The following is a 26,471-nucleotide window of genomic DNA, read 5'->3' as shown; positions in this document are numbered from 1 at the left end:
TTATTTATCTCTGTCTCTCCAGCTTAGTATCTGGAAAATGGCAGCTATTTAGTATATTTCCTGAATGACGCTGCCCCCATAACTCTAGTATGCGAAAAATCCAACTTCCTGTGACATGTTACAACTCAACACAGCACAAAGATTTTAAAAAAGTTCTTAGAAATATTCATCTTCACACATCCATGTCAGATGGTGGCAACCTAAGGTAGACAGGCCAGTGGTTACCATGGGGCAGATGCTAACATTATTTTCCTTCCTGCTACTCTGAAGATTTAACAATTGACAATTAATTCCTTTTCCTTTTGCGGCCTCTCTTCTCCACCAAGGGTCAGCGTTAGCTTAGCAGCTGCCATCTCGAAAGGAAAGAGGTGGAATACAGGCCTGGCATCTATAGGGCTGCAAACCCCTTATCTGTTTAGCTGTTTTTACTGACCTTTATGTGTCTGTTCATAGCAGTGGACTGTGCTGCTCGCACCAGACCTTCCAGCTCAGCACCACTGAAATTCTTGGTCTCCACGGCCAGTTCTTTAATATCTACGTCAGCAGAGAGTAACTGATGTCCTCTCATTCTTGCTGTGTGGATGTGAAGGATCTGTAGTCGACCTTTCTCATCGGGTAAGCCTGATAAAATTAAAAATAAAATAGATGTTTTCCTAGTCTCAAAAACACAACAGAGGAGAGTACTATAATCCTAACGCTTTTCTTACAGATATTCAAGCAAGCGAACATCTGCTACTCATGATACTCAACTTTTTAAACAAATGCTACGTTATATGACTTTGTCCTAGCAAGTGAACTTAATGTCCCCCTGATCAGTGACACGTCTGCTTACCGATCTCCATTTTAACTTCCAGTCTTCCAGGTCGAAGGAGAGCCTCATCTATCAGATCTGGTCTGTTGGTCATTCCTGAGCACAGATGTTAAAACAACAAACAAATTAACAGAGTTCAAAAACAAGATAAAATTTCCCTTCATTATAAGAAAGAACAGTAAATTCCCTCACAAACTAAGAGGACATTTTGTAAGTCAAACAGAATATCAAATTATTCTCAAATAAAAACATCATTTGTCCTTGATCTGTTTTTTTTTTAATGCAATTTTATTGAGATATATCCACATACCATACAATCATCCACTTGATCTGTTTTAACAAAAATACCTGGAGACTTTGCTTTAGTACTTCAGTACTGTACATGCCAACGGAATATAGTGAAAACATCAAATATTTAAAAAGAAAACTTAAGGTTCAGAGAGGGTAAATATTTTGCTGAAGTGACAGAGGGGCAATGTGAACACAACTCCAAAGACCTTTCCTTTTCTATCTGGCCAGCAGTTTCCAACCTTCTATGAAGCACATACATTCTTTTTCAAAAGAAATCTTAAGATGAATCTCAGTACACAAAACAGTTCAAAGAAGTTATAACAGGGATGCGAGATCTGGAGCTAACTCCCTGGCCCTCCCTGACTGTGAAGCACCTCTGAAGAAACCTGGAGGCCTACAGGACTCAGTCTGAAAACCATTAGGTTACATGGGCAGCCTTTTTCATCTGTGGGTGAGCTACCGGCTTAAAACCACGAATCACTAAAATCCATCCTTTATTTGTCCTATTGAGTCTAGATATTAAAATAGTCAAATTCTTTACTATCACTTGATTCTAATTTTAATACACTGGCAAAATCATTTAATTACAACCTACACAGATCTCAACTCAGAATCTATGTATCCCAAGACCTTGAAACCATAGTACTTTTTTTTTTTTAAGTAAACATACCAATAACTAGGATGTTGTTCAATTGCTCTACCCCATCAATTTTGGACAGCAGCTGGTTGACAACAGTGTCGTGAACTCCTGTGCTGCCAGCCATGCTCCCTCTCTGCTTGCAGATGGCATCAATTTCATCAAAGATGATGATGTGCAAACCGCTGTTAGCACCAAGCTATTAAGGGAGGAAATTACATTAAAGGTCATAATTTGAAGGTATTATTAAACAAATTAATCAAAAAAGCAAAATGCTCCTAACAGATTGACTTTGTTCCATTTTGACTAATAAATATAGCAAGGAAGATTATGACTGTTGCCCTCTCAAAGGTGTTGGAACTGTTCTTAGAATTCTGCAACCTGAAAAGGCAATTCAGGACCTCATACACAGGAGTCACAAAACAGAAATACACATTAGGTACTGATGAAAGTGAACAGTCCATCAAATAATTGGATGTTAACTTACATGCATTCCTATATCTCACTATGTGAAAGAACTCTGATACCTATCAGATACATTTCTTAAGTCAGTGTGTGGCAATTCCCCTCCATTTTCCTGGAGTTTTGATGAGAGGATTTTCCCAGAAGCAGATTAATGCTTGTTTGTCATATTATAGAGTTAATTAAACATTAACTCCACCCAGGGGGTATAGGTGGGGGTTGGAGAAATGGGGCAAAAGAGTTGAATATGAGTCACTTATATCACATGAAAATTGATTTCTTCTTTCTAAAGGTAAAGTGAAAACAAAGACACAGTTTATAAAAAAAGAACAATCAAAAGGTTGGTGTTCCTTCTGCATAGTGATTTCTGTTTTAATTGTGGAGTCATCAGTAAAATAAATTAGTTTATATATTTTGACACTTTAATAGCTGCAAATACTTTTAAATACTAATAATTCATTAGGTTAACAATTTCTATTTAAGTAATTAGGTCTCCTATTAGGGACCAAAAGAGGAAGTACAATCCAGAAATTTTCTTTTCTTTTTATAAACAGAAAAGAACACTAGGGTTTAAAAAGTAAAACATGTGAGAATGAACTCAATCTAAATATGAGAACATGGATAACATAAATTAATTGGTGGCACAATGGGATTCTGCGTTAGGTTTGGTTAGTACTCATTAAATCTTTGGCAAGGGTAAGACCATTTTTAATAAGAGTTTTTTTCCTTTTATTATAAGAGAACTGTATGGCAACAGAGCAGAAATTGTAAAATAAAAATAAAGCTAAAAAAGAAACTATTTTATATCATCTAGAGATAAATGCTGTTAACATTCTGCAGATCTATTTCATATTTTAAAATTTTAATTAAAAATTTGATACCACTGCATCTTGTATTCTCCAGAGAATTAATTATTCTTTAAAAATGATTTTAAATGATTATCTTTGTTTCTAATTGCAAAAAACATGATCATTGTAGAAAAATTGGAAAAATACCAAAAAATATAAAGAAATCACAATCATTACAATTTAACAAAGCAGAGACAACTAAGGTTAATTTGGTGCTATGTAAATTATCAATTTATAATTGACAGTGCCTATCTTGGTATATTTTACAAGTAATGAATATTAGAAAAATATAAAAAAGAGTTCCAAATTTGATAGACGAATATTGGTATCTCTGTTGTTTTTAACTGACATTTGTTTAATTCCTGACAAGGCTGGTACTTTAAAAAAAACCACACATTTTTGCCATTGGTAATTTTTCTCATTAATTATTTGTTCATGTCCTCTGTACATTTTTCTGTTGGGATTTAAGAACTTTTCTTATTGATTTATAAAAAACTATATTAAGGGTACTATTATATTTGTTATAAATATATTATGCCACTCTGCCATTTGTCTTTTAATTTTATTTATGTATATTTTTGATAAATGGGAGCTTTTTTGGCTGTGTTTACTGTATAAACAGCCAACATAACCAATTGTTTTTTATTTTTTTTTGTGATGTTTCCTGTTACTGTACTTCTATCCTTAAAAGTTCGTTCCCATTATAGATGCTGATGGTCACCTACATTTTCTTCTGTTTAAAATGCCTATTTACATTTAGTTTTTGGAGTTTTATTTTTACATATGGTGCAAATGAGGTGAGAATCCAAATAACTCTTCAAATAGTTAACTGACCCAGCACCACTGACTAAATAATCCATCTTTTTTCATCACTGATTGGGATACCACCTCTATCATACTCTAGATTTTGATGTATGCTAGGTAATTGCCAGGATATCTATGGACTCTGTTCCATGGATTCACAGAGATTTTAATCTCTATAAAGAGTATATTTTAATATTTGATAGGGCAAGCTCTTCCCCTCCATACATAATTCTTCTTTTTCATAACTGTTTGGCTATTTTCAACAATGTTTATTTCCAGATGAACATTAAAATTATTAGTTAAAAACAAACTAACAAAAAAATAAAAGTAAACAAACCATCCAAATTTTGACTGGAATTAGGTTAACTCTCTAAATTAGCTTAGAAAGTACTTATCTTTAGAGCATATCAGTCTTCTCAAGTAGAACAGTACATCTCTCTAATTATTCAAGTCGTTGATGTCTCCCAATAAAGTTTAACAGTTTTTGTCATACAAATTCCTTTGTAAAGATTCATAACTATCTATGGTTTTTGGATGCAATTGTGAATGGAATTTTCCCATTTTATTTCAGAAACAGTATGCAAACACAAAACCTATTACTTTTGTATATTTATTTTATTTTTTGCCACTTTACTCTTATTTATAACATCTAAGTTTTTTAGCTGATTTTTTTTTTAATTTCCTAGGTAAACATTCATATCATCTACAAATACAGCTTTGTGTCCTCCTTTCTACTAGGTACATTTGTTTCGGGGTATGAGAAATTATTCCTGAACAAAGACTTAAAGGAGGGAGAAGTGAGAAGTGAGGGCCTACCATAAAAGAACTTAGAAGCATGCATGACCACCTCAGCAAAAGGTTTAGAGGCAATCTAGACCCTATACAGGGATAACTAAATTTACTAATATGAGAAGCAGAAGTTATACTAATACAATGACAGGGACTGAAATCCAGAAGCAGGTCTTTCTGTTGAAACAGAGATCCCCAAAGGATTTACAAAGGCAGAATGTTCCTTATGGAAGATGATTTTAATCTTGACTTAAGGATGAAAAGGGATAAGTATACAGTTGGAAGGTCAATGAGAAACAAACAATGGTACATAAAAGAGGTGAATGCAATCTGTATGGGAGTTCTGGTTACTGGAACGGTGATGACTAAAAAATGGAGCCCCAGATGTGATTGCCGTCTGCATGGGGAAGGGGAAAGAGACAGGGAAGATAAGAAATTACCCTCTGAGGTAGCTGCAGAAGGGAAAAGAAGCAAAGAAAAAAATTTTTTTAAGTTTCTACCTTGATGAAAGTGTTACGACATCTAATTGAAAATGTCCTACAAAGAACAAGATATATACAACTGAACAGAAGGGGACTGAAAGACAGATCTGAAAGTCATTTATAGACAGTACAGAAGAGTCTAGAAGTAAACCAGATTCTGTAAGAAGATAAACTATATTGTTAAGCTGAAGAAATGTAAAAACAAGGCAGATTCTAGGTTATAGCCCCAGAAGATGCTTACAACAAGAGCAGCCTAAAGAAAGGGGAATCAAGAAAACATGACAGAGATGAAATGTGAAATGTTACATCAGATGTGGGAAGAAAAACAGTGCCAAAAATGACCTGAAGGAAATTAGATTGGCTCAATGACAAACCTGGGTATGTAAAATTTTTATCAAACACAGATAAAACACTGTATGATCCAGCAATTTCATTCCTTGGTTTATAGCAATTCTGTTCAAAATTGCCCCAAACTGGAAACAACCCAAATGTCTTTCAGTGGGTGAGTGGATAAACAAACTGTGGTATATCCACACAATGGAATACTACTCAGCAATAAAGAGGGATGTTTGATACAAGCCACAACTTGGATGAATCTACAAGAGAAAACTATAGGGATGGAGAACACATCAGAAGTTACCAGGGGTTATTGGTGGGAGGCAGGTAACTACAAAGGGACAGCATGAAGGAGTTTTTTGGGATGATGTAAATGTTCTGTATCCTGATTTTGGTGGTGATTAACATGAATTAATATAAACATTAAATTCATAAAACTACACCAGAAATCAATTTTATTGCATAATAATAAAAAGCCATATAAAATTCCTTATAATACTTACATTCTATTATTCATATTGGGCCTTTTATTCTTTAATACAATTTTATGCAATATGATAGTCATGTGTCCATCAAGATTTCTAAAATTTAACTAGGTTTTATTTTTTTTTCCTGATCATTACTTACAAGCTGTTCTCCTTCCATAAATATTTTTAAACTACATTCAAATCTGAAAAAAAATCAACTTCATTTCTCAATATCATTGTATTATTGAACAGATGTCTGAAAATAAACCTCAGCATGCTGCTTTAAAAAAATCACAACCTAAAACGGTTCATCTTGCCATCTGTAGCAGGACTGGGAATGAGGATTTGGAACCATAACTTTAGCTCTGTCAAAGTACTTATATATGGGAGGGTATTAATTCTTGCTGTCTTCTGTGCAAAACAAGGACACTCCTATTTGTGACTGAAAAACTGTGAGATTTTACATTATTTTTAAGAGAACATTTTTATTCAAGGTTGTCTGTCCAACATGGCATGAAACAAAAAGCTGCTATTAGGTACACTTTTTGTTGCCATTGGAATCATGGTTTCCTTCTCAGCTCAATGTCAAAAATCACCTATGCGGACAGGGAAGCCTGAGACAATAAGAACACTGTACTTGAATAAATGATTGCAGGGGCAATCTGTCCTAAACATAATTCAGAACAACTCTGACCTTTTCAAAACCTTACTAATCTTGTGACCTGTCATCAGTTCCCTTCCCCCAACCTAGTCAGTACAATAATATCAATTTTTACAGGTGTGTTACTTAAATAAAGCCACTTTCTTATTGCTACCAATTAGGACTCAGGTAAGGAAGATGTCAAGATTAATGTTCATAGATTAATATAGTTGAATCATCAATAAACTCTTTATCAAAGGGTTTAAATCTCCTTAATACAATCTTCAATTCATTGGTTTCTGGCTCTGTTGTTACCAGCTGCAGTCTTTCTCCATAGAGACAGATCCAATGCTGTTGAGCCCCTGGCAACAGCCTTCGAAAGCGGGTGTTCTATATTTAACTGGTTTGACCTATATGCAAGTGTTCATCTCTGTCAGGCTGGCCTGTCCAGAATCAGAGAAGTGATGCTTTTCTTTATTATGTAATGCACATATACCTTCCATGGGGTCATTAGCTGAGTATACCAAACCATTTCTGGATGTAAGGACTGAGAAAACTACAACTGAAAAGGCTGGCTATGATTAATCCTACCTAGAAATTCTTGTAAACTCAGTTTTATCATTAATAGTGCCATATTTAAACTGCCTGCATATTTAAAAACAGCCAGGTTACCTATGCAGCCATGTGGAAACTATTACAACTGAAATTTTATAAATGCTTCTTTATAGGACATTTAAACTCACCTGTGCCTACTGTTTAGTCTTCAGTACTCCACCAGTCGAGATCCAATTTCAGTATTTGAGTTTCTTTTTTGAGCAGTTCTAACTATTTTTAAAGATTGATATTTCAAGACTTTTACTCTTTCTTAGAGGTATTCCAAAGAACAAAAAGGAAAATGTATTTTTAAAATACAATAAAATTCATTCTATCTTGCAATTACCATATGGTTCTATCGGATCTTTCTATAAATCTAAGTTACATTATGGGATCTTAGTGAACTTGTTTTTCTTACATCTTGAAACACCGTGCTACTTCATCATACTAGAAATTACTTCATCATCTGTCATCAATTATTCCCAACTATGCTAAAAAGAATTAAAACAATAAGAAAATGGAAGAATGATGGAATTGCCTACAAAAATGATACAATAGTAAAATTGTGTCAATATGACATCATCCTTCAGTTTTCTTGTTGCATTGTCCAAGGTATTGCAAGTTATTCCATCATCTTTCAAGAATGTATAAAAGTCTGGAGATAACATCTTTGTTACCTGATTTTAGTTTTTATGATATATAAAAATACATAATATAATACAATATAATTATATTACATTATAATACAGCTAAGAATTCAGAATTTTAAAATCTCTTACCCATAATGGCAAAGAAAAGAAAACTAGCAAAGGAAGATGTTTCACAATTATTAGATGAAGCAGAAGATGACTGCAGAGAGACACAGCAGCACTAGAGACTCTAATGAAGATGGTGAAATTGATCATATAAGTAAAATCTCAGACTACGTGTTTTCAGATGATGATATCCTACATGAATTTTCTCAAACTCAAGAATTGGTCAGTAAGTAATATATATTTAAGGACAAAAAGAAAATATGGCATTTCATCTAGTAATTTATTCAACTTGAAATCATCATTGCACAATAGTTTGTGACAAGAAACTAGGCTTTCTCATTTCTCTAAAAAGATAAATGACAGTATTCTTTCACCTTTTATTTCATTTGTGCAACAAACTTTCCCAGATAGGATTTGTAAATAGGCAGATGCTGAAGGCAGGCATTATAGAAGGAGGACCAGAATGAAATAGATGATGTAGGCATTAAAAAATTAATTGGCACAAGCATTGGGGACTGGTGGTTTGATGGGTTGAGCCCTAAATCCACGACTCTTGCCCTTGGGAAGACTGTTACTGCAAAGGAGAGGCTAGGCCTGCTTATAATTGTGCCTGTCTCCTCCTGAGTGCCTCTTTGTTGCTCAGATGTGGCCCTTTCTCTCTAGCTAAGCCAACTTGGCAGGTGAAATCACTGCCCTTCCCTCTACGTGGGATCTGACACCCAGGGGTGTAAACATTCCTGGCAACGTGGAATATGACTCCCGGGGAGGAATCTAGACCTGGCAACATGGGATGGAGTACATCTTGACCAAAAGGGGGATGTGAAAGAGAATGAAATAAGCTTCAGTGGCAGAGAGATTCCAAAAGGAGCCGAGAGGTCACTCTGGTGGGCGCTCTTACACACAATATAAATATAAATAACCCTTTTTAGATTCTAATGACTTGGAATAGCTAGCAGTAAGTACCTGAAACTATCAAACTACAACCCAGAACCCTTGAATCTTGAAGATGATTGTATAACAATGTAGCTTATGAGGGGTGCCAATGTGATTGGGAAAGCCATATGGACCACACTCCCCTTTGTCCAGTGTATGGATGGATGAGTAGAAAAACAGGGGCAAAAAAAAAAAAAAGGCACCCAGTGTTCTTTTTTACTTTTATTGTTCTTTTTCACTTTAATTTTTATTCTTACTACTTTTGTGTGTGTGGTAATGAAAATGTTCAAAAATTAATTTTGGTGATGAACGCACAACTATATAATGGTACTGTGAACAATCGATTGTACGCTTTGTATGACTGCATGGTATGTGAATATATCTCAATAAAATTGAATTAAAAAAAAAAAAAGAGGAGACTGAGTCAGGATTCAAACCCAGGTCGGTCTCCCTCCAAAGTCGGTGCTGTCTCCTACGGCTATGCCTCCATTTACAGCACGTCCATCTCTACTCTCTCATGTACACACATCCCGGGGTGCACACTGTCCTACTCTTGGGGCCTCATTCTCTTGAACAACTCATTTGCCTATTCTTCCAGGTGGCTTAATATAAATAATCATCAAAAAAATTAATTGGATTGATCATTCTAAAAGAAGTTGACATATTTTGCAATGACAGAGCATCTGATGGCCATCCCCTCTTCTATAAAGCTATGAGCCAAAAATTTCAAAAAAGTCTTCAAGTATTGTGTTTTAACAACATAAGTAGAAGAAAAACCAGAAGTAATGACAAGCTAGAACCTAACAGAGATGTATCTGAAATTGAGAATCAGTATTAACAAGTTCATACATGAGAGCTAGTTGCATTCAGTGGATCCTGATCATTTTGGGTATATTATCTTCATAAACAGGAAAATATGAAGTAAAAATTTGGTTTGCTTTATTTAAGGTCTTAATAAATACAAGTTTTTACACTACCTTTTTATTCTTACTTTTGTAAATTATTTATAAAATAACTTAAAAACAATTTTTAAAACAGAGGCCATTCAACCCAGAAAGTAAATAGTGATGACTATTTTTCTTGGGATACTAATGGTTAAAAAGATAATTGAAGCAGATAATATTGCAGTATTAGGGATGAATTGTAAAACTGTGTTGATTCTGGGACTCTCTGAAGAGCTGAGATCATGAGGACCAATGCCTGCTGGAACCAGTGTGGCTGAGCTAGCCAGAGACTGGAACATGGAAAGGAGCTTAATGAGATGCTGGGAAGGAGGGGAGAAAACCAACATGTGTACACCGCAACAATCGATCACCCAACAACAGACCTGAAGCATTAAAACGGCAATGTTGAAAATTTATTTTGCCCTCAACCAAAAAAAAAAAAAAAAAAAGAAAAATGACAAGGTGGACTAGATTTTATAAAGTTTTCTACATTTAAAAAATATATAGATGAGATGTTTTGTTTCTCCTATTCTTATTAATTCATAATCATATTAACCCTTGTAAATCTATTATTCATTTTAATATTTGTATGACATTTCTTTTCCTACTGAGGAATGAAAAGTCAAGCTGTTCCTACTTATCCCGCACTACAACAGAGCAAAAATTACCATCCTGGTACATCTCTGTGCACATGCATCAGAGTGTCTCTCTAAGGCAGGTGTCTTGAAGTAGAACTCACAGGTCATGGGGTTCCTGCACCTTCATTTTCGTAAGATGTCAAATTAATCCGCAAGGTATTAACCACTTGGTGTATTCTTCTAATTTATATTCTGACTACCAGTGTATGTAAAACTGTTTCTCCACAACCTCACCAACTCTTGGTGTTCTCAGACTTTGTAAATTCCTCTGAGAATTGCCTGTTCATATCCTTTGCCAGTTTAAAAAATTGTGGTGTCTTTTCTTATTTATTATAGAAAATTTTTTAAATAGTATAATGGATGATAATTCTTTGTGGATTACATGCACAGCAAGTATCTTTTCCCATTTGGAGGCATTTGTAGTTACTCATTTGCCATACAGAATTTTCTTTATATTAATGTAGGAAATTAACAATTTTTTTCTTTTATGGACTTGCTTTCTATATCTTGATAAAGAAATTCTTCTCTAGTCCCAAATCTTAAGGATTTCCCCCTATTTTTCTTCTAAAAAAGTTTCCTGTTGTAAGTTTTAGTTAGTTTTTTGTTTTTTTTTTTGCATTTGGGTCTTTAATCCATTTGGAATTTCTGTATGATGTAAGATACATTTTTTTCCCAAACAGCCAATTATTTCAGCCCTTTGCATGGAAAAGTCTACTCTCTTCCCTCTAATTTACACTTGTCTTATATCAAGCTATTCCTGTGTTCTATTCTATTTCCTTGGTCCATTTTTGCATGGACCACTGTTTCAATTAATACTATAGCTTTCTAGTAAGTCTTGATATCTGATAAAACAAATATTCATTACTCTTCAAAATTTTCTTGGTTGTTTATGGCTCTTTAAGCTCCATATACAATTTCAAATCAAGTTTGAAATCATATTGCAAAAAAGTCCTCTTGGACTTGATTGGAAATGCACTGAATTCACAGATTAATATGCGTAGAACTGCCATTTTATGATATTGTCAGTATTCTCACACAGGAACACATTAATATCACCGTTTTTTTGCTTTTAAAAAAGATTTTCAAAAATGTTTATAATTTTCTTCTTACAAGTCTTGCACATTTTCTTTCAGAGTTACTCTTAGGTAACATCATTTTGGTTGCTGGTGCAAGTGAAACTTTTTTTAAAGTTACATTTTCAGTATCTTCACATTTTCTTTGGCTCTTTTTATTCCTTTCTTGCCTTCTTAAGTATCGGAGTTTTCTTTAATCTTTCTCAAGCTATTCCCCATGCTTTGGAAAAGTTTTAGAGTTAGGTACAATTTTCACGTGCATATTTGACTTAGAGTTTCACGTTATTTAACATTTTTAGCTTCTTCCCAACTAATGCAAGGATCTTACATGGATTTAATCTATGCTTGCCCTTCTCATATGTTGTGTTCCATATTTTAGCTCCATTCTTTAAACAAATCTCTCCTAGACACTATTGTTGTTGTTTATCAATTCATTTTAAAATTTATCTCTTTTAAACTTTCTTGTTGTAAGGAATGTTAGAAAAGCTCACAAATGACTGCAGGCTTCAATGAGTCGTCACAAAATGAACATTCATGTAACCCTAAAGGAGACAGAACACTGCCAGCACCCTGAGGACACCTCCTCTGACCCTTCCCCAATACCCTCTCCCTCCCCCCACCTTTCCCCACAGGCAAACACAATCTGATTTTCATGATAATTATTTTCTTACTTTTCTTTATAGTTTTATCATCTAACCTTACATCATTAGATACTCTGGTTGAGCTTTATATAAATGGGATCATACAGTGTGTACCCTTTTTGGCTGGTTTCTTTCTCAACATTTGTTCGTGAGATTCACAACTAACTCTAACTGTAGTTTCTTTTTATTACTATATAGTACTCCACAGTATGTTCATATGACAATTTACTCATTCACTGGATATAAAATTCTAAGTTAACAGTTATTCTCCTTTAGCATCTTAAACATGGCATTCAACTTTCTTCTGGTTTCTGTCATTTCTGTTGAGAAGACAGCTGCCAGCTAATTGGTATTTATTTGAAGGTAATCTTTCTTTTTTCTCTAGCTGCTTTAAACATTTTCTCTTTGTTTTTGGCTTTCACCTTTTAACAGTGATGCCTGTGGTGTAGATTTCTTTGATATTTATCCTGCTTTATGTTCATATCACTTCTGGAATCTATGTGGGCTGATATTCTTCATCAGTTTTAGAAATTTTGAAACCATTTTCTCTTCAAATACTATTTTTGCCCCATTTTCTTTATTTTACCTTTCTGGAGCTCTAAATATATGCTCTCAATCTTCTCATGATATTTTCTGTGTCTCTAACTTTCTCTTCATTTCTTTCCAATCTCTTATCTCTAGTTATTTTCAGTTAATATCTTCAGCTCACTAATTCTCTATTCAGATACAGTATGTCTAATCTTCTGTTTAAACCTGTTTACCAGAGTTAATTTCAGTTACTGAATATTTCATTTCCAGAATTTCCATTTGATTTCTTTTAACAGTTTCCAGGGCTCTGCCAAAATTCTCATTCTTGTCTTTTATCTCTTTGATCATGATAAGTATGGTTATCTTTAAAGTAATCTATATCTGAGAATTCCAATATCTGGAGGCTCCATTTCTGTCATCTTTTGTTTCTCTCTGTTCATGTTATTTGTGTCCTTGTGTACCTGGTTGCTTTTGATTATAAGCCAGGCATTGCATTTGCAGAAACAATTTGCAGCCCTGCATGTTATTACTTTCTTCCAGTAAGGATTTACAATTCTGTAGGTGCCTGGGAGCACTAGCATTTAGGATCTTTCAATCTAATTTTAGGGAGTGACATGATTCAAAGTCTATCTGCAGCCTCTTTGAAAGCCTGTCTACTTCTGGTGAACCCTTGCTCCTATGGTGCAACCTTTTAGGATCCCAACTCAAAAAAAGGCATGTTCATCAAGTGTCCCCGCTTGGTGGGCCTTGGGTGCTAACTACTGTTCCCTTTACTCCTAGACTGTCAAAAAGGGTGCTTAGCTTTTCAGCAGCTCCCTCCAGAACTGGGTACTATCTCCAGAAACAGTGACCCCAAACACCAGGACACTTTTTTCTGGGCCTCATTCTCTCTCTCTAGATCTTGTAAGCTCTTTGATGCCTTCAAGCAGAATTTTAAAATCTATTTGTTCAGCTTTTCTGGCAGTCTTCAATGGAAGGCATGATTCAAATGATATAATCTCTATCAGCAGAAGCCCAGATTTTATCTACCTTTTCACCAAATTCATTGCTCATCATTTTTTTCTCCCACCCACTGTTCCCTTTTGCATTCAATTTCCCTCAGCCTCGAGTGAAGCAAGCATTTGTGACAAGTAAATTCTGTTGGCTTTTGTCTGAAAACAATGTCTTTATTTCACTCTCATTCCGGAATGAGAATTAGGCTGGGTATAAAATTCTAGGTTAACAGTTCTTTTCACTTAGCCCTGTGAAGATATTATTCTTCTGTTTTCTGTTCTTTCTTGCTGTTGTTAAGTTTGGCTGTCAATGTAATGGATATCCCTTTGTAAGTCGTCATTTCTTTTTTTCTTTTTTTTTCCTTTTCTTTCTTTGACATTCTCTAGTTTCACTACAACAGCTCCAGGAATAAATTAATTATCCTATTTGGGCTCATGGTGCTACCTGAATCTGAGTATTTATGTCTTTTATCAATTCTAGAAAATTCCCAGCCATTGTCTCTTTGAATATTGCCGCTATACTATTCTCTCTATTTGGACTTCTCATTTTAACTCTGTTATCTCAACTTCTCTTTCATATTTTCCATCTTTATATCTATCTCCCTGTGCTACATTTTGAGTGATTTCATTAGATCTAGTCCCTTGTTTACCACTTCTCTCTTCAGTTGAAATGTACTGGCTGTTCAACCTGATTGCTGAGTTTTAAATTTTGATGACTACATTTTCCATTTCTTGAAGCTTTTATAGTTTTCTCTCCCCTGCTCCATTTCTGCCTATTTACTTTTCGCAAGGTTCTTTTCTTTCGTTATGGTTTCTATTCCTAATTTTATGTCTCGGTTTTAATCAGACAAATTTACTTTCTCTTTTAAATTGTTTTATTACATCAAGTTCTTGGTTGTTGCGATTGCTGACTTTCACTCAGAGTAGATCCTTTCCTCGTGTGCTTGGTAAAATTTTTTGTGAAATCATCTGTAGCAGAGCTTACTATTATTATTTTCCTGTGAGAATCCATTGTGACCTGGATTGTGGGAGTATTCCTTGGGGTCTGTTTATATCTACAACCATATGGTATCATTTGTCAAGGTCTAATTTTAAAACTTAATTTCTAAGTTTGGGGGCTCCAGACCACATAGACAGTATATATTCAAACCCTAGACCAGATGATTCAAGGATCTATGGTTTAGAATTCCCAAGGGAGACTCCTCAGCTCCTACTCTAGAACTCAGGCAGACAATTAAACATTTTGTTATTTCTCTGTGCTGGTAGACAGGTATTTTTTTAGACCACTCTTTTCACTGAAGGCACAACCCTTTGAAAGTCACAGTTTCTAATCTACATCTTAAGTGGGCTTGAGGTCTCATTTTCTGCCCCCAAGTGGATGTTAAAACCAAAACTCATAGTTTACCAAGACCAAAAGCTTCAGCACACATCCTTACCACTCTAATTTTCAGAGTTTTCATTTCTGGAGAGTGCCTTTTCTTTCCTGAAAGCTCAATTATGCATTTCAAATCCTTTTAGTTATATTTTACCTATCGTTTGGAGGGGTTTATAGAAGAAAGGATTCTAAGTTACGTAGTCTACCATATTGCCAGAACCAGACATCCCACATGGCATTGTTTTTAAACTTCCTGTCAACGAAATAAATACTGGTATTAGTAAATTTTGGTTTGATTCTTAATTAATTTTATTTTTTCTAAGACTCAAATCAAGTTTTCCTTTGAGTCCTGGCAACTCAATCCTGTCACTCAACAACTGAGGTGACTCAGCTAGCTTTTTGTCTATTTATGGATTTAATCCCCCCCCCCCCCCTTTAAAGGATAAATGAATTCAGGTTTCTGGAAGCAATGAGTAATAGAAGTGTCACCTGAAAATATATACATGATCTGTGTTTGCAAACTTTTTGGCCTATACAATCATCTTCATATTATGAACATGCAGGTAATAACTTCACTCATATCATGAACATCCCTCATAAGCCCTAGTTCAGTGCATACGTTAACCAAAATATAGAACACAGTAACATTTCAACCATAAATCTGGGTCTCATTTATCGTAAAAATGATGACAAACTTTTACTAAATTACACCTATTTTCACATTACCCTCCTTTGTTCCTCTTCAGCATCAGCAAAAAGTTTACGAATGTTGGCCTCTGATTCTCCCACGTATTTGTTAAGGATTTCTGGTCCGTTAACCACTTTGGGCTCTCTTGCATTCAACATCTTGCCAATCTGTCGAGCCAAGAGAGTCTTACCACAACCTGGGGGCCCATATAACAGGATGCCTTTAACATGTTTGCAACCTAGAAAGGAAAAGAAAGCAGTCATATCAACCAACTAAAATCCAGGTGAGACAACTGAAAGAATGTTTTCTTCCTCCCTCATATGCATTTTAGGAACAATACAGTGATACCTTTATTTAATATATATTAATATTCACAACAATGAACAACCAAAGCTCTGTTTTAAAGAAAATACAGAAACAATTCCTGTATCAGTACTAATGTTTGAGGGGAAAAAGTTGCCAAGTAAAGGTCATATACTTGAACTATTATTTGAAACAAACATTTTTAACTCTGAAAATGTCTCTTGGGTCTCAATACTAAATATTACTTATTTTTCCTTATCCTTTAAGGTCAGGGAAAAAGAGACCTGGTTTTAGGCAAATTAACCAAAAACAAATCTATCATGATATACCAGGCTGTGAAAACTACCTTACTCATAATAACACTGTCAATACACACACTTAAAAAGAGGGCAGACATCTCTGAGTTGGAAGGGCATAGAGCAATCCATAGGGTCCGGATGAATGTTACAGATTTTTGTGGACAAAGCTGTATGTCTAACTGTGTGACTGATGCCAAGGGAAGCATATGTTTCCTCAGACCAACTCAGATGAAGATGAAGTTTTGGACAAGAAGTAGTCAATTATTTTCTAGGCACATGTCGATAAGGTATCATTAAGAATAGCAGAGGAGCAAGACTGACTATTTAGACCCCCCAGGATTTCTTTAGCCAACTTTACATGACTATTTACTCCATTTCTTAAGATTGAGATGATTTGTGGTATCTGTTTACTGACTCTAGGAATCTTCATTTTACTAGCAGTTTCACAGTTAAGATGCATAACTCCTTTCTGATGAGGTTTTTCTCTATATTACACCAAAAAAACCACCACTCTGTGAAATAATGACTTCCCAGATTTCAATGTTCTACTCCAAACTACAAGCGAAAAGGAAAATTTCTGGAAATGGAATATAGTGTGCTTCTAGGGAAAAAAGTTTGTCCTCATTTGGAATGAAAATCTTAAAAAATCATATCTTTAAGGAAAAACTATGACAATTCATACTTAATGACTTAATTTAATACTTTAATCTCAAACAGCAACTCTATCAGAAACTTTAGATTCTGAGGAGGAAGACTTTGGGTTGCCATATGGTCATTACTTCCATCCTCATTTCAGGAAAAGACTCCCTTTTAAGTCCTTGAGAGTTATGAGATCTGTGCATATGGTTAAGCTTGTAGAGACAGAAACTTAGTCAAACTCTTGTACATAGATTTAGAGTCTTAACACTCATATCATAGTATAAATTACTGCCCCAAGAGCCAAGGCCCAATAAAATGTCTTTGGTCCTTGACCGATCCTTCAAGCATGAGTGGTAGAGAGAAAAAGGGATAAGCTTTGAACTTCTCCTATAGGGGGATACCACTAAGCACAGCCAGCATCCAAGCCACTAGAACACATCTGATGAGGACTTGAGAACCTGGCTCCTAGTTTTCTCCTCCAAATCAACTGCTACCATCACAATTTGAAACTATTCATATGGATTAACCATAGTGGGGGCAGGTAGTGGTGATGGTGACACAGACACAGGAAAAGGAGAGCCAGAAAGGAGGAAATGGGCTTATCCCCACCTCTAGTTTCTTGACTTCTTCAGCTTCTCCGAGTTTATCAATCACCTAACTATACTTCCTCCCATAGTAAGCCATACTTTCTTTCAAAGACTCTCAACTTCTTGGCCTTCTTGCACTTCTATTATACATCCCATGAGCCCTCAACACAATACAGCTTTACTGCATCTTCACACAGGCCACAGAGCACAGCTGGGGAAAACTACACACTGTGCTGACTGATAGCCCCACAATCCTTGCTATCCAATTTCAGCTCTACTCTCACTGCTTTCAGAACACTACATGCCACCTTTCACTTGTCTCAATTAGCTCATCTCCCTTCTTCTTAGCAGTTATCCAGAGCTTCATCTTCTCTTCTCAAGAGCCACTCTATGCTATTTTAACTCTTATAATGACCTTGATTCCTACATATATATATATATATGTATATATATATATATATACATATATGTATATATATACATATATATACATATATATATACATATATATATATATGTATATATATATATATACATACATATATATATATATATATATATATGTATGTATGTATTTTAAAACAGGCTATCAGGCATCAACTCCCTTCAGCTACCTGCTCTTCAACCTACAAATTTATCTGCAGACATACCCATTCTCAACCTTAACCTCAGTCTGAGAGGAGGAGTTTTCCTTCCTTTTATCAAAGGTTTAAACTACAATTTTTAATTTATATGATTTATTCTCTATTAGACTATGAACTACTCAAGGGCAGGTAGTGCCTCATAAATCCTGAATCACAAACACCCAGCATGATGCCTAGCACATAATATGCACTCAATAAATGGCAGGAAAAATAAATTGTTTATCCTTTCTCACAAAATTCAAAGAAAATAAGGAAGAGAAGATCACTTTAAAAATTTATTTGATACCTGAAACTATCAGACTGCAACCCAGTAGCACTGACTCTTGAAGACGATTGTATAACAATGTAGCTTACAAGGGGTGACTGTGTGACTGTGAAAGCCTTGTGGATCACACCCCCTTTATCCAGTTTATGGATGGATGAGTAGAAAAATGGGGACAAAAACTAAATGAAAAATAGGCTGGGGGGGCAATGATTTGGGTGTTCTTTTTTACTTTTATTTTTTATTCTTATTTTTATTTTTTCTGGTACAAGGAAAAAGTTCAAAAAATGGAGTGGGTTGAAGAATGGTACTGTGAACAGCTGATTGTACACCATGGATAATTGTATGATATGTGAATATATCTCAATAAAACTGAACTAAAAATTTATTTGAAGTTCTTGATTTATTCACAGATGAACTAACTTAAGTAAAAAAAATTTGCAATGACTGGGGTTTTGCAAATTTAGTAAAACAAATTATATAATATATACATAATAGACCCTTACTTTTGTAACATTTTTGTACATGGAAAATGCTCAATTTCATGTGTTCTGAATTAAATGAACTCAGAGCTCAAATCTCTGAAATGACAAAATCTATCCAATATAACATCAATAGTAATGTCACAGAAGTTCTAGTCTACATTAGAACTGTAATTCTTTTAGGGTCTCAAGAAAGCACATAAAAATATATATTGATACACAAAGATTTCAAAATCCACTTCCACAAAAGGAAGCAGTTACTTGAATAAGCACTGGACATGGAACTTTGTTGTTATTATTATTATTATAGCCCATTCTGACCTACTAAATAAGGATTGGTCTCTAATTTTAAATGAGTCACAAAAACTCTTTATAAGTAATTCCATTCAACAAAGGTGTATTAAATTCCTGTTTGGACTATGTGCTAAACTCAGTGTTAAGGATACAAAGATGAAAAAGGCAGTCTCTATCTGCAGGGCATTCCTTGCATAGTAGGAAATACGGAAATATAAATAGGTTATCTACAGTACAATATGAAATATCAGAGCTATATATTAAGTGTTTTTGTTACCCAGCCATGAGAGACTAATTCTGCCTGGGTGATGGCAGAAAATCTGGGATGGACATAGGGAAGTGATAACATTCAATTTGGGCCTTTTGAAGGAAGAGTAGGAGGTTCATGGATGAGTAAAGGAGAGCAATCGGCACCCAAAACAGAGAGAACAGCATGATCAAAGACATAAAGGTATGTAGCCAGAAGCTGTTCTCTCAAAATGGCCAGCAGTAATCTGTTGTGGCTAGAGCTTTGTTGGTGGGGAGAGTGCCTGGCGACGAGGCTGACGGGTTGAGCCAGACCCTAACTGTGGAAGGCCGTGAAACCAGGCCCAGGAGTTTTAACCGTGTGTTCTAAGCAATGGAAAGTCACCTAAGGCTTTTAGTCAGGGAAGCTACATAATCACATATATGCTTAGAAGTTAACTGAAAAAATTGAACAGAATTTTTTTAAAAAAAGTTAATTCTGGTGGAGGAAGGACTAGAGAACAAAAGAGCAGAGGGTGGAAGTCTTGTTGGTGGAATGTTCTTAACTTTTTTCTTGGGACACTGCCCCATTGGCTGGTTCTGGATTTTCACCAGTAAAGCTTTCCAATCCCTCCAAGTTCCCTGGAAGCAGGTGAACCAAGGGTCCAGAGGTCTCAGAAGGACACCCCGCCACCCCATCCCTGCCAATGTCCAGCTTTCTCCTGAGCGTCTCTAGGACTTTAAAGCCAGGCTCTGACGCTGGAGAGCCTCTGACCTCAGGCTCCTAGGCTGCCTGACTGCTGAGCTGTGCTCACTTCTCTGATACATTTTTTTAAATGTCTTTGGGGCTCCTTCACTACTCAGAGGTCAGGGAACTAAACAGCAAAGAGCGGGCATGGAAAGATAAGACATCAGTAGAACTCACTCATTTAAAAGGTAACATTCTCTCATTCTATCTCTCATTTTCTTTTTTATGCAATAGTCTAATGGACCTGCCCAGAAAAATGCACATATACAAAAATTTGCATATAAAGTTTGGGGATCCTCCGAGGTCCATTCATGGAACACAGATTAAGAACCCCTGAGTTACAAACTACTGAAATAATCCAGACAAGAAACTAGGAATGGAAAGAGGCAATAGTAGCAGGAAAAGAAAGGAAGAGACCAAGGTGGGGAATATTCCTCAGTGCTTAAGGGCCAAGTCAAAAATCAGAGAGTTGGAGTCAAGGATGACCTTAGGGTACCTAATCTGGGCACATGAGTAAAATAATAACTTCAGAAATTTCAAGAAGTCAGCAAAAGGAAGAGGGGTCAATTTGGAGAATAGGAGAAATCATTACTTTGCATTTATTTGGCTATGTTGAATTTGAGATTCAGACAGTACTGTTTATTAAAAATGCTAGTTGAAAGCTCAGAAAAGACATCAGAACTATGGCTCAATATTTTCTGAATGTCAGTTCTGGGTACAGAAAGTTTTAAGAAAAGGAATATGACAATGGGGAAAAATGCTGCAGAGATAGAGGAAAGAGACTAGATTTAAAAGTCAGAAGTTCATGCTGATCTGGCCTTAGGGTCTTAACGCAGGGTCAGATTATATGAAAGCAGCCGAGTGGTGTAAGCAGATACAGAGATCATGCTTTCAGGAACTCGGCAAACAAGTGGAGAGGTTTAGGGAGGCAGCTTGTAAGGACACCTTTTCTTCTGAGACTAGTTAAGTAAAGGGGAAAAGAGGAAGGAAGGAAGCTGAGATGATGCCTGTTGGATTCTGTTTACTATATGAAGTGGGGGGTAGGGCATCTAAAAAAGGAGGAATGATGAGAGGAGACTGAAAGGCAGGTAAAGGTTTGAAAAGAATATGAAGAATTGGTAAAGTATGTGGAGAATTGTGCACCAGCAGACAGATGTCATTAGTTCAGTAAACTCAGCATACGGAATTCACGTGAGGGGTACTATCCTCTTCACTGTAATTATAGAAACAACTTGCAGTGTGAGGTAAGGTGAAATTCTTATTCAATTCTTTAAAGATATGTTTCATCAAAGCTGGCAAAAGAAACTTGACTGTTTCAGTTTTAACTATCTCTTTGAATGTTAAAGTTTAGCAACACGAGGTAAATAACCAGATTAAATTAAATTTGAAGTCAACATATCTATAATCGTAATCTATTATCTAATTTTCCCATCCCAAGTGTGAGGGAAAAATTATCATGACTTGTTCTCAACTTTTTCTCTCCTGTTTTTCCCACAAAGTTTAAGGTTTTGTGTTTTTTTTTTGTTAACTTTTCATTTTGAAATAATTTCAAACTTACCAGTTGCAAAAATAATACAAATCTCATACAGAGAACTCCAACATATCACCCCCTATACCCAGATCCACCAATTTCAACATTTTGCCACCTTTGCCTTTTCACTCTATCTATCATCTAACCATCTACCTACCTACCTACCCCTCACCTCCCTACCCATCTTCTGAACAGTTGAGGGCAGGTTGCATACATCATACTCCGTGAACACATAAAACTTCCACGTACATTTCCTATTTTTTAATCATAATTCTAAATTAAATCAAGAAATTTAACATTTAATTTAAAAGTCTGAGATTTTAATCTTCATTTCTAAGTCATTCCCATCTTTTCTCCTTCCTCTATAACTTATATAATTAAGAACTGTTGTGGGCTAATAATATAATCAAATATATTTCCAAACATTGATTCTCTTAATTCTCTGTGTTCAATTACTTAACTGCTTGTTTTACTAACTGCTCCTATTAATTACCTTCTTAAAAATACCTATCTTTTATCTGGATGAGGCACAAATATAAAAACAACTCTTAGTTATGGTGACATAAAGGAAGGTGTCAATGAAAAGCATAATTCAAAATGCCCCAAATTAGATTTATATATTTGGTTTTTGAATTCAAGCTATCATTTATATTTGAATATAGGAATAAATGAAATTCTAGGATATAGTGTTCTTTTACTCTTTCAACAAATGATACATTTTTGTGGGTGAGAAGATGAGAGAGTTCTTTTCTGATTGCTTCTATTTGTTCAGTCAAATAAGATTCCACGTTATCAGCTGCTGGTGAAGTTGGAGGAAGGGAAGAGATGGGGTTGGAAGTTTTGGGAGAGTGGAGAAGGTATGAACTAGTCATCTCAGGGAGTAAGAGAGAAAACTGAGCAGGCTGAGGAAATACAGAACAAATACTAGGAAATACTGAGAACCTAACTGAGGTATAGTTCATAGTTCAAAGTGAGATGAGACACCTTGGTTTTGTGTTTTTCTTTGGTCACATTTAGCAGCCAGGACACTGGTACAGAGCAAGCAGGGACCTGAGAAACACTTGGGCCTTTGCCACACATTAAAGATGAGAGGCAGGCCCTGAGGGTGATGCAAGGAGGATAAAAAGTGATGAGACTCTGGAATCTAAGCTGAGTAAGGAGGGAAGAGGGGACAAAAAGATTTGGAAGTAAACCAGAGCTTCCAGTGCAATCAAACATGCTGGGGGTGGGGTGGGGGTGGTGGGTTGCTAAAGGTAAGCAGGGAAAAAATTGGGAGGTGGATGCTTAGAACTAAGATCACAGAAGTGGTGTGGTTATTGGTAAAGACAAAGTCTTGGGTGTGACCAAAGAGTGGGTGGCTGAGGTGGAGTGAAGGAAGAGTTTATTGGAAGTAAGGTCAGGCTGTTGAACAGATCATCTACATGGATGTTAAAGTCACCACCAACACACAGATAAATAAAACACCTAATGAAGACTACGCCTAGGAGGAGCACGTAAGCCAGACAACTTCTTTATCTGGCTCCTTTGTTCATTCCTCTTCAGCAGGATTGCTCTCACTTGCTCTCAATTCATTCTCCAGATGTTAGAGACAATGAGAAGTGTTAATGTTTATTATTATACATTAAGTATTAGCTATTATTCTAGGTACAAATAATATAAAATGCCAAAGGAAGAAACAGAGCAAATGATAATGCATTGCTTACTAAGGATCTAAGTGAATGAGATACAGGAACCTCACTCACTATAAGACTATTTACTTATAAAGAATTTAGTATAAGACTGATTTATATCCCATTCTAGACCCCTTGGCATAAAGCATTTCAAATGATTTCCAAGAATATGAACCACAAAGACTGCATTATGTTTCACAATAGATATTTGTCAAAAAGGCTGAAAGTATGATTTGCGGTCAGGTGCCAGATAGGAGGGTTGACTGGATTAAAAGCATTAGGAAATAAATCAGGTGAAAAATCTCTACAGAACATTCAATATCACCAACTAGGAGTTCCAGTTTTCTGACCAGTAGTTCTCAGACTTGGATTTCACAAACTAGCAAAAGGCTTTTTTTTTTTTTTTTTTTTTTTTTAAATGGAAAGAAGTGCTGTCATTGGGTTGCTTAGCTTTTATTTCGCAAGGTAAAATTTTCATTAAAAAAAATCAAACCTGACATCATCTATCACCACCATTTCATTTGAGAAAATACATTTTAATAGTAACAGGTAAGATGGACATAACCTCAGAATAAAGGAAAGTCTTTTGTATGAAATAAACTCAGTTTAATGTATGTTGTTAAAAGTGGGGGCTCTGGAGTCAGCTTGCTTGAATTCAAATCCTGTTTCTTCTACTTACTAGCTGTAGAATCTTTGAAAGTTACCTCACCTTCTTAGACCTCAGTTTCCTCATCAGTAAACTGGAAATGATAAGAGTAACTACCTCAGAAGGTTATTATAAGGATTAAGTATAAAACGCATGAAACATTTTGTATCCTTCCTGGCTCATGGCAAGAGCATAAATATTGGCTATTACTACTACCAGCTTATTTTAATCTTGCTGTGGATGAGTGATGAAATGGAATCAGACTGACAACTGGCATGTGAGAATGAGATCACTATTAGGTGAACATAAATAATTTGAAAATAAATGGCTATTTTGCTTATCAAATTCTTTCTGAGACCGACTATTGTGACCATCTGACTTCTTAAAACTTTAACACTGTTATCTCTTGAACTTTGCTAACTATAGTACCCATTCCATCGATCTAATCCATTGACTAAGCTCCAAAATAATGTAGTAGTTGAAGAGTTGGACCTTAACAGTCTCACAGAGATTTACTGGTGGTTCAGTAAGTCTAGATTCTCCATAGCTTTAGCTTCTCTTCCAGCTGGGCTACCAGCAGAGTCAATCCAGTCTGTTTCTCTTATTCTCAGGCAAGGCCAATTCAAACCTATTTCTCAAAATTTCCAAGTCCATTTAGGGTCAATTATGTAGTCCATCCATAAAAACCAACCTACTGTGATCAGTTCCCCAGGTACAGATCCCTTCATCATCCTTTCTCCCCCCGTCTTATCATAATAAATACATATGTTCTTTTCCAAAGTTCCCCTTATCTCGCTAATCACAATCTCACCATCCCTAACCACCAGAAATCAGAAAGCTGCTACTCACCTTTATAAGGGAACACGCACCCTCCTCTGCTGGCACTCACCTGGCATGACCTGGCTCTACTGAGAGGAACTGGGGCTATTTCTGGGTACTTCAACCAAAAGAGTATTTGCAGTGCTAGACCACCATAGCCCATCCTTTGCCTCTTAGTTTGAGGTGGATTAATATTATATGCCTTCTCACCTCCTAGCTATCACTTTGTTGAATCAGCCATCCTCTAACAATACACAAAATTCAGAAGACTGAGCTCAAGGTGTCGATATCCAATGATTACAATCAAATTTTGGTGGGGGGAAGCTTCAAAAGTGTTTAAGGTGTGTACTACAACAGCTTGAAATGACTTCTAACATAAAAATCGAAATAGGACATTATCCACTATAATAAGCACATCTAGGCCCTCTGATAAAAATGGATACATGAAAATACTTAAGGTATCTAATGTCTTAACTGTAATCTTTTTTCCTAAAATAGCTCAATGAAAAATACATAGTGTTCCTTACTTCTACAATAAAAGAAATAAGCTGTAATGTTTACTGTTTGCAATCTTTTCAAAACATCATCCAAAATAGTGATGACAAATTTGTATTTGCTAAGCATTTCTACTTTAAAAAGCAGGGGTTTTTCTTTGTTTTCCTTAGATCTTATCAGAGGCCAGCTGCACCGAGAATAATTGTCAGTCAACTTCTGGTATCCAAAAAGGGAAAAAACTGTAACAAATAGTAATTTTACACAAGAGTAAGCAGGATGATAATAAATTGATCTCGTCAAATTAGCGTCAGGATAAGGAGTGCTAAATTCATTTTGTGGGCAAACTGATCTGTAAAGAGAGAGAAGTGTGAAGTGGGTTTTGACTGATGACAAGTTCAAAGGGGAATCCCAAGTAGCTTCCAGTTCAAATGCAGACAGATTCGCCATGTTTGCCAAATAAGGAGGCTATCAAAAGACTACTGGCAAGTCAGGACATATTCACAAGTCTTGCAAGCTTCTCTCTGCATTTGTGCACACCAGATTTGAATGCTTAATTTTAAATAGTGCATGCACTTGTAGAAAATATAATCACAAATTAATATCTGATCTTTTGTTTTAAAGATTGCATAATTCCAGCTTCTCTTACGGTTTTTTAAAAAACGTTCATTGGAACTTGAGTCATGAGTATTTTCTTAGCTCTGATGAACTTACCATTTTAGTAGTATGATATGATTATTTTATTCTAAGAAAAGTTTTGTCTCTTCCAGTCATGCAATGAAGATGTAGAACCTAGCTTCTATCAATTCATAATATGAGGGCCTTCTGTTTGTTTCAAAGACTGTCAACCAGCTTCTAAAACAGATTACCAGAGGATGTGGGGAAATTGAAACTCTTATTCATTGCTGATGGGACCGCATAATGGAACAGCCACTCTGGAAGACAGTCTGGCAGTTCCTTAGAAAACTAGATATCGAGTTACCCTTCGACACAGCAATTTCACTTCTTGGTATATACCCAGAAGATCTGAAAGCAGTGACACAAACAGATATTTGCACACCAATGTCCATTGTGGCATTATTCACAATTGCCAAGAAATGGA

General features: G+C 35.6%; 1 protein-coding gene across 3 annotated transcripts in view; it reads right to left on the bottom strand.

The window, feature by feature from the left end:
- NSF (N-ethylmaleimide sensitive factor, vesicle fusing ATPase) overlaps window positions 1–26,471 on the bottom strand; it is a 181,828-nt gene that overhangs the window by 52,454 nt on the left and 102,903 nt on the right. For all 3 annotated transcript variants that reach the window (XR_005212643.1, XM_037808729.1, XM_037808730.1), the window contains exons 9-12: window positions 15,767–15,966; window positions 1,773–1,938; window positions 833–907; window positions 434–621 (exon numbers count right to left, since the gene is read on the bottom strand). Coding sequence is in view for 2 of the 3 variants with exons in the window: in XM_037808729.1 (XP_037664657.1) it covers window positions 434–621; window positions 833–907; window positions 1,773–1,938; window positions 15,767–15,966 (629 nt within the window). In the remaining variant the exon portion in view is untranslated. The remainder of the gene's footprint in view (window positions 1–433; window positions 622–832; window positions 908–1,772; window positions 1,939–15,766; window positions 15,967–26,471) is intronic.

The sequence above is a fragment of the Choloepus didactylus genome, chromosome 18 (assembly GCF_015220235.1).
Source record: "Choloepus didactylus isolate mChoDid1 chromosome 18, mChoDid1.pri, whole genome shotgun sequence".
Taxonomy (NCBI): Eukaryota; Metazoa; Chordata; class Mammalia; order Pilosa; family Megalonychidae; genus Choloepus; species Choloepus didactylus.
The sequence above is the reverse complement of the archived record's forward strand: the minus strand, read 5'-3'. Positions and strand labels throughout refer to the sequence as shown.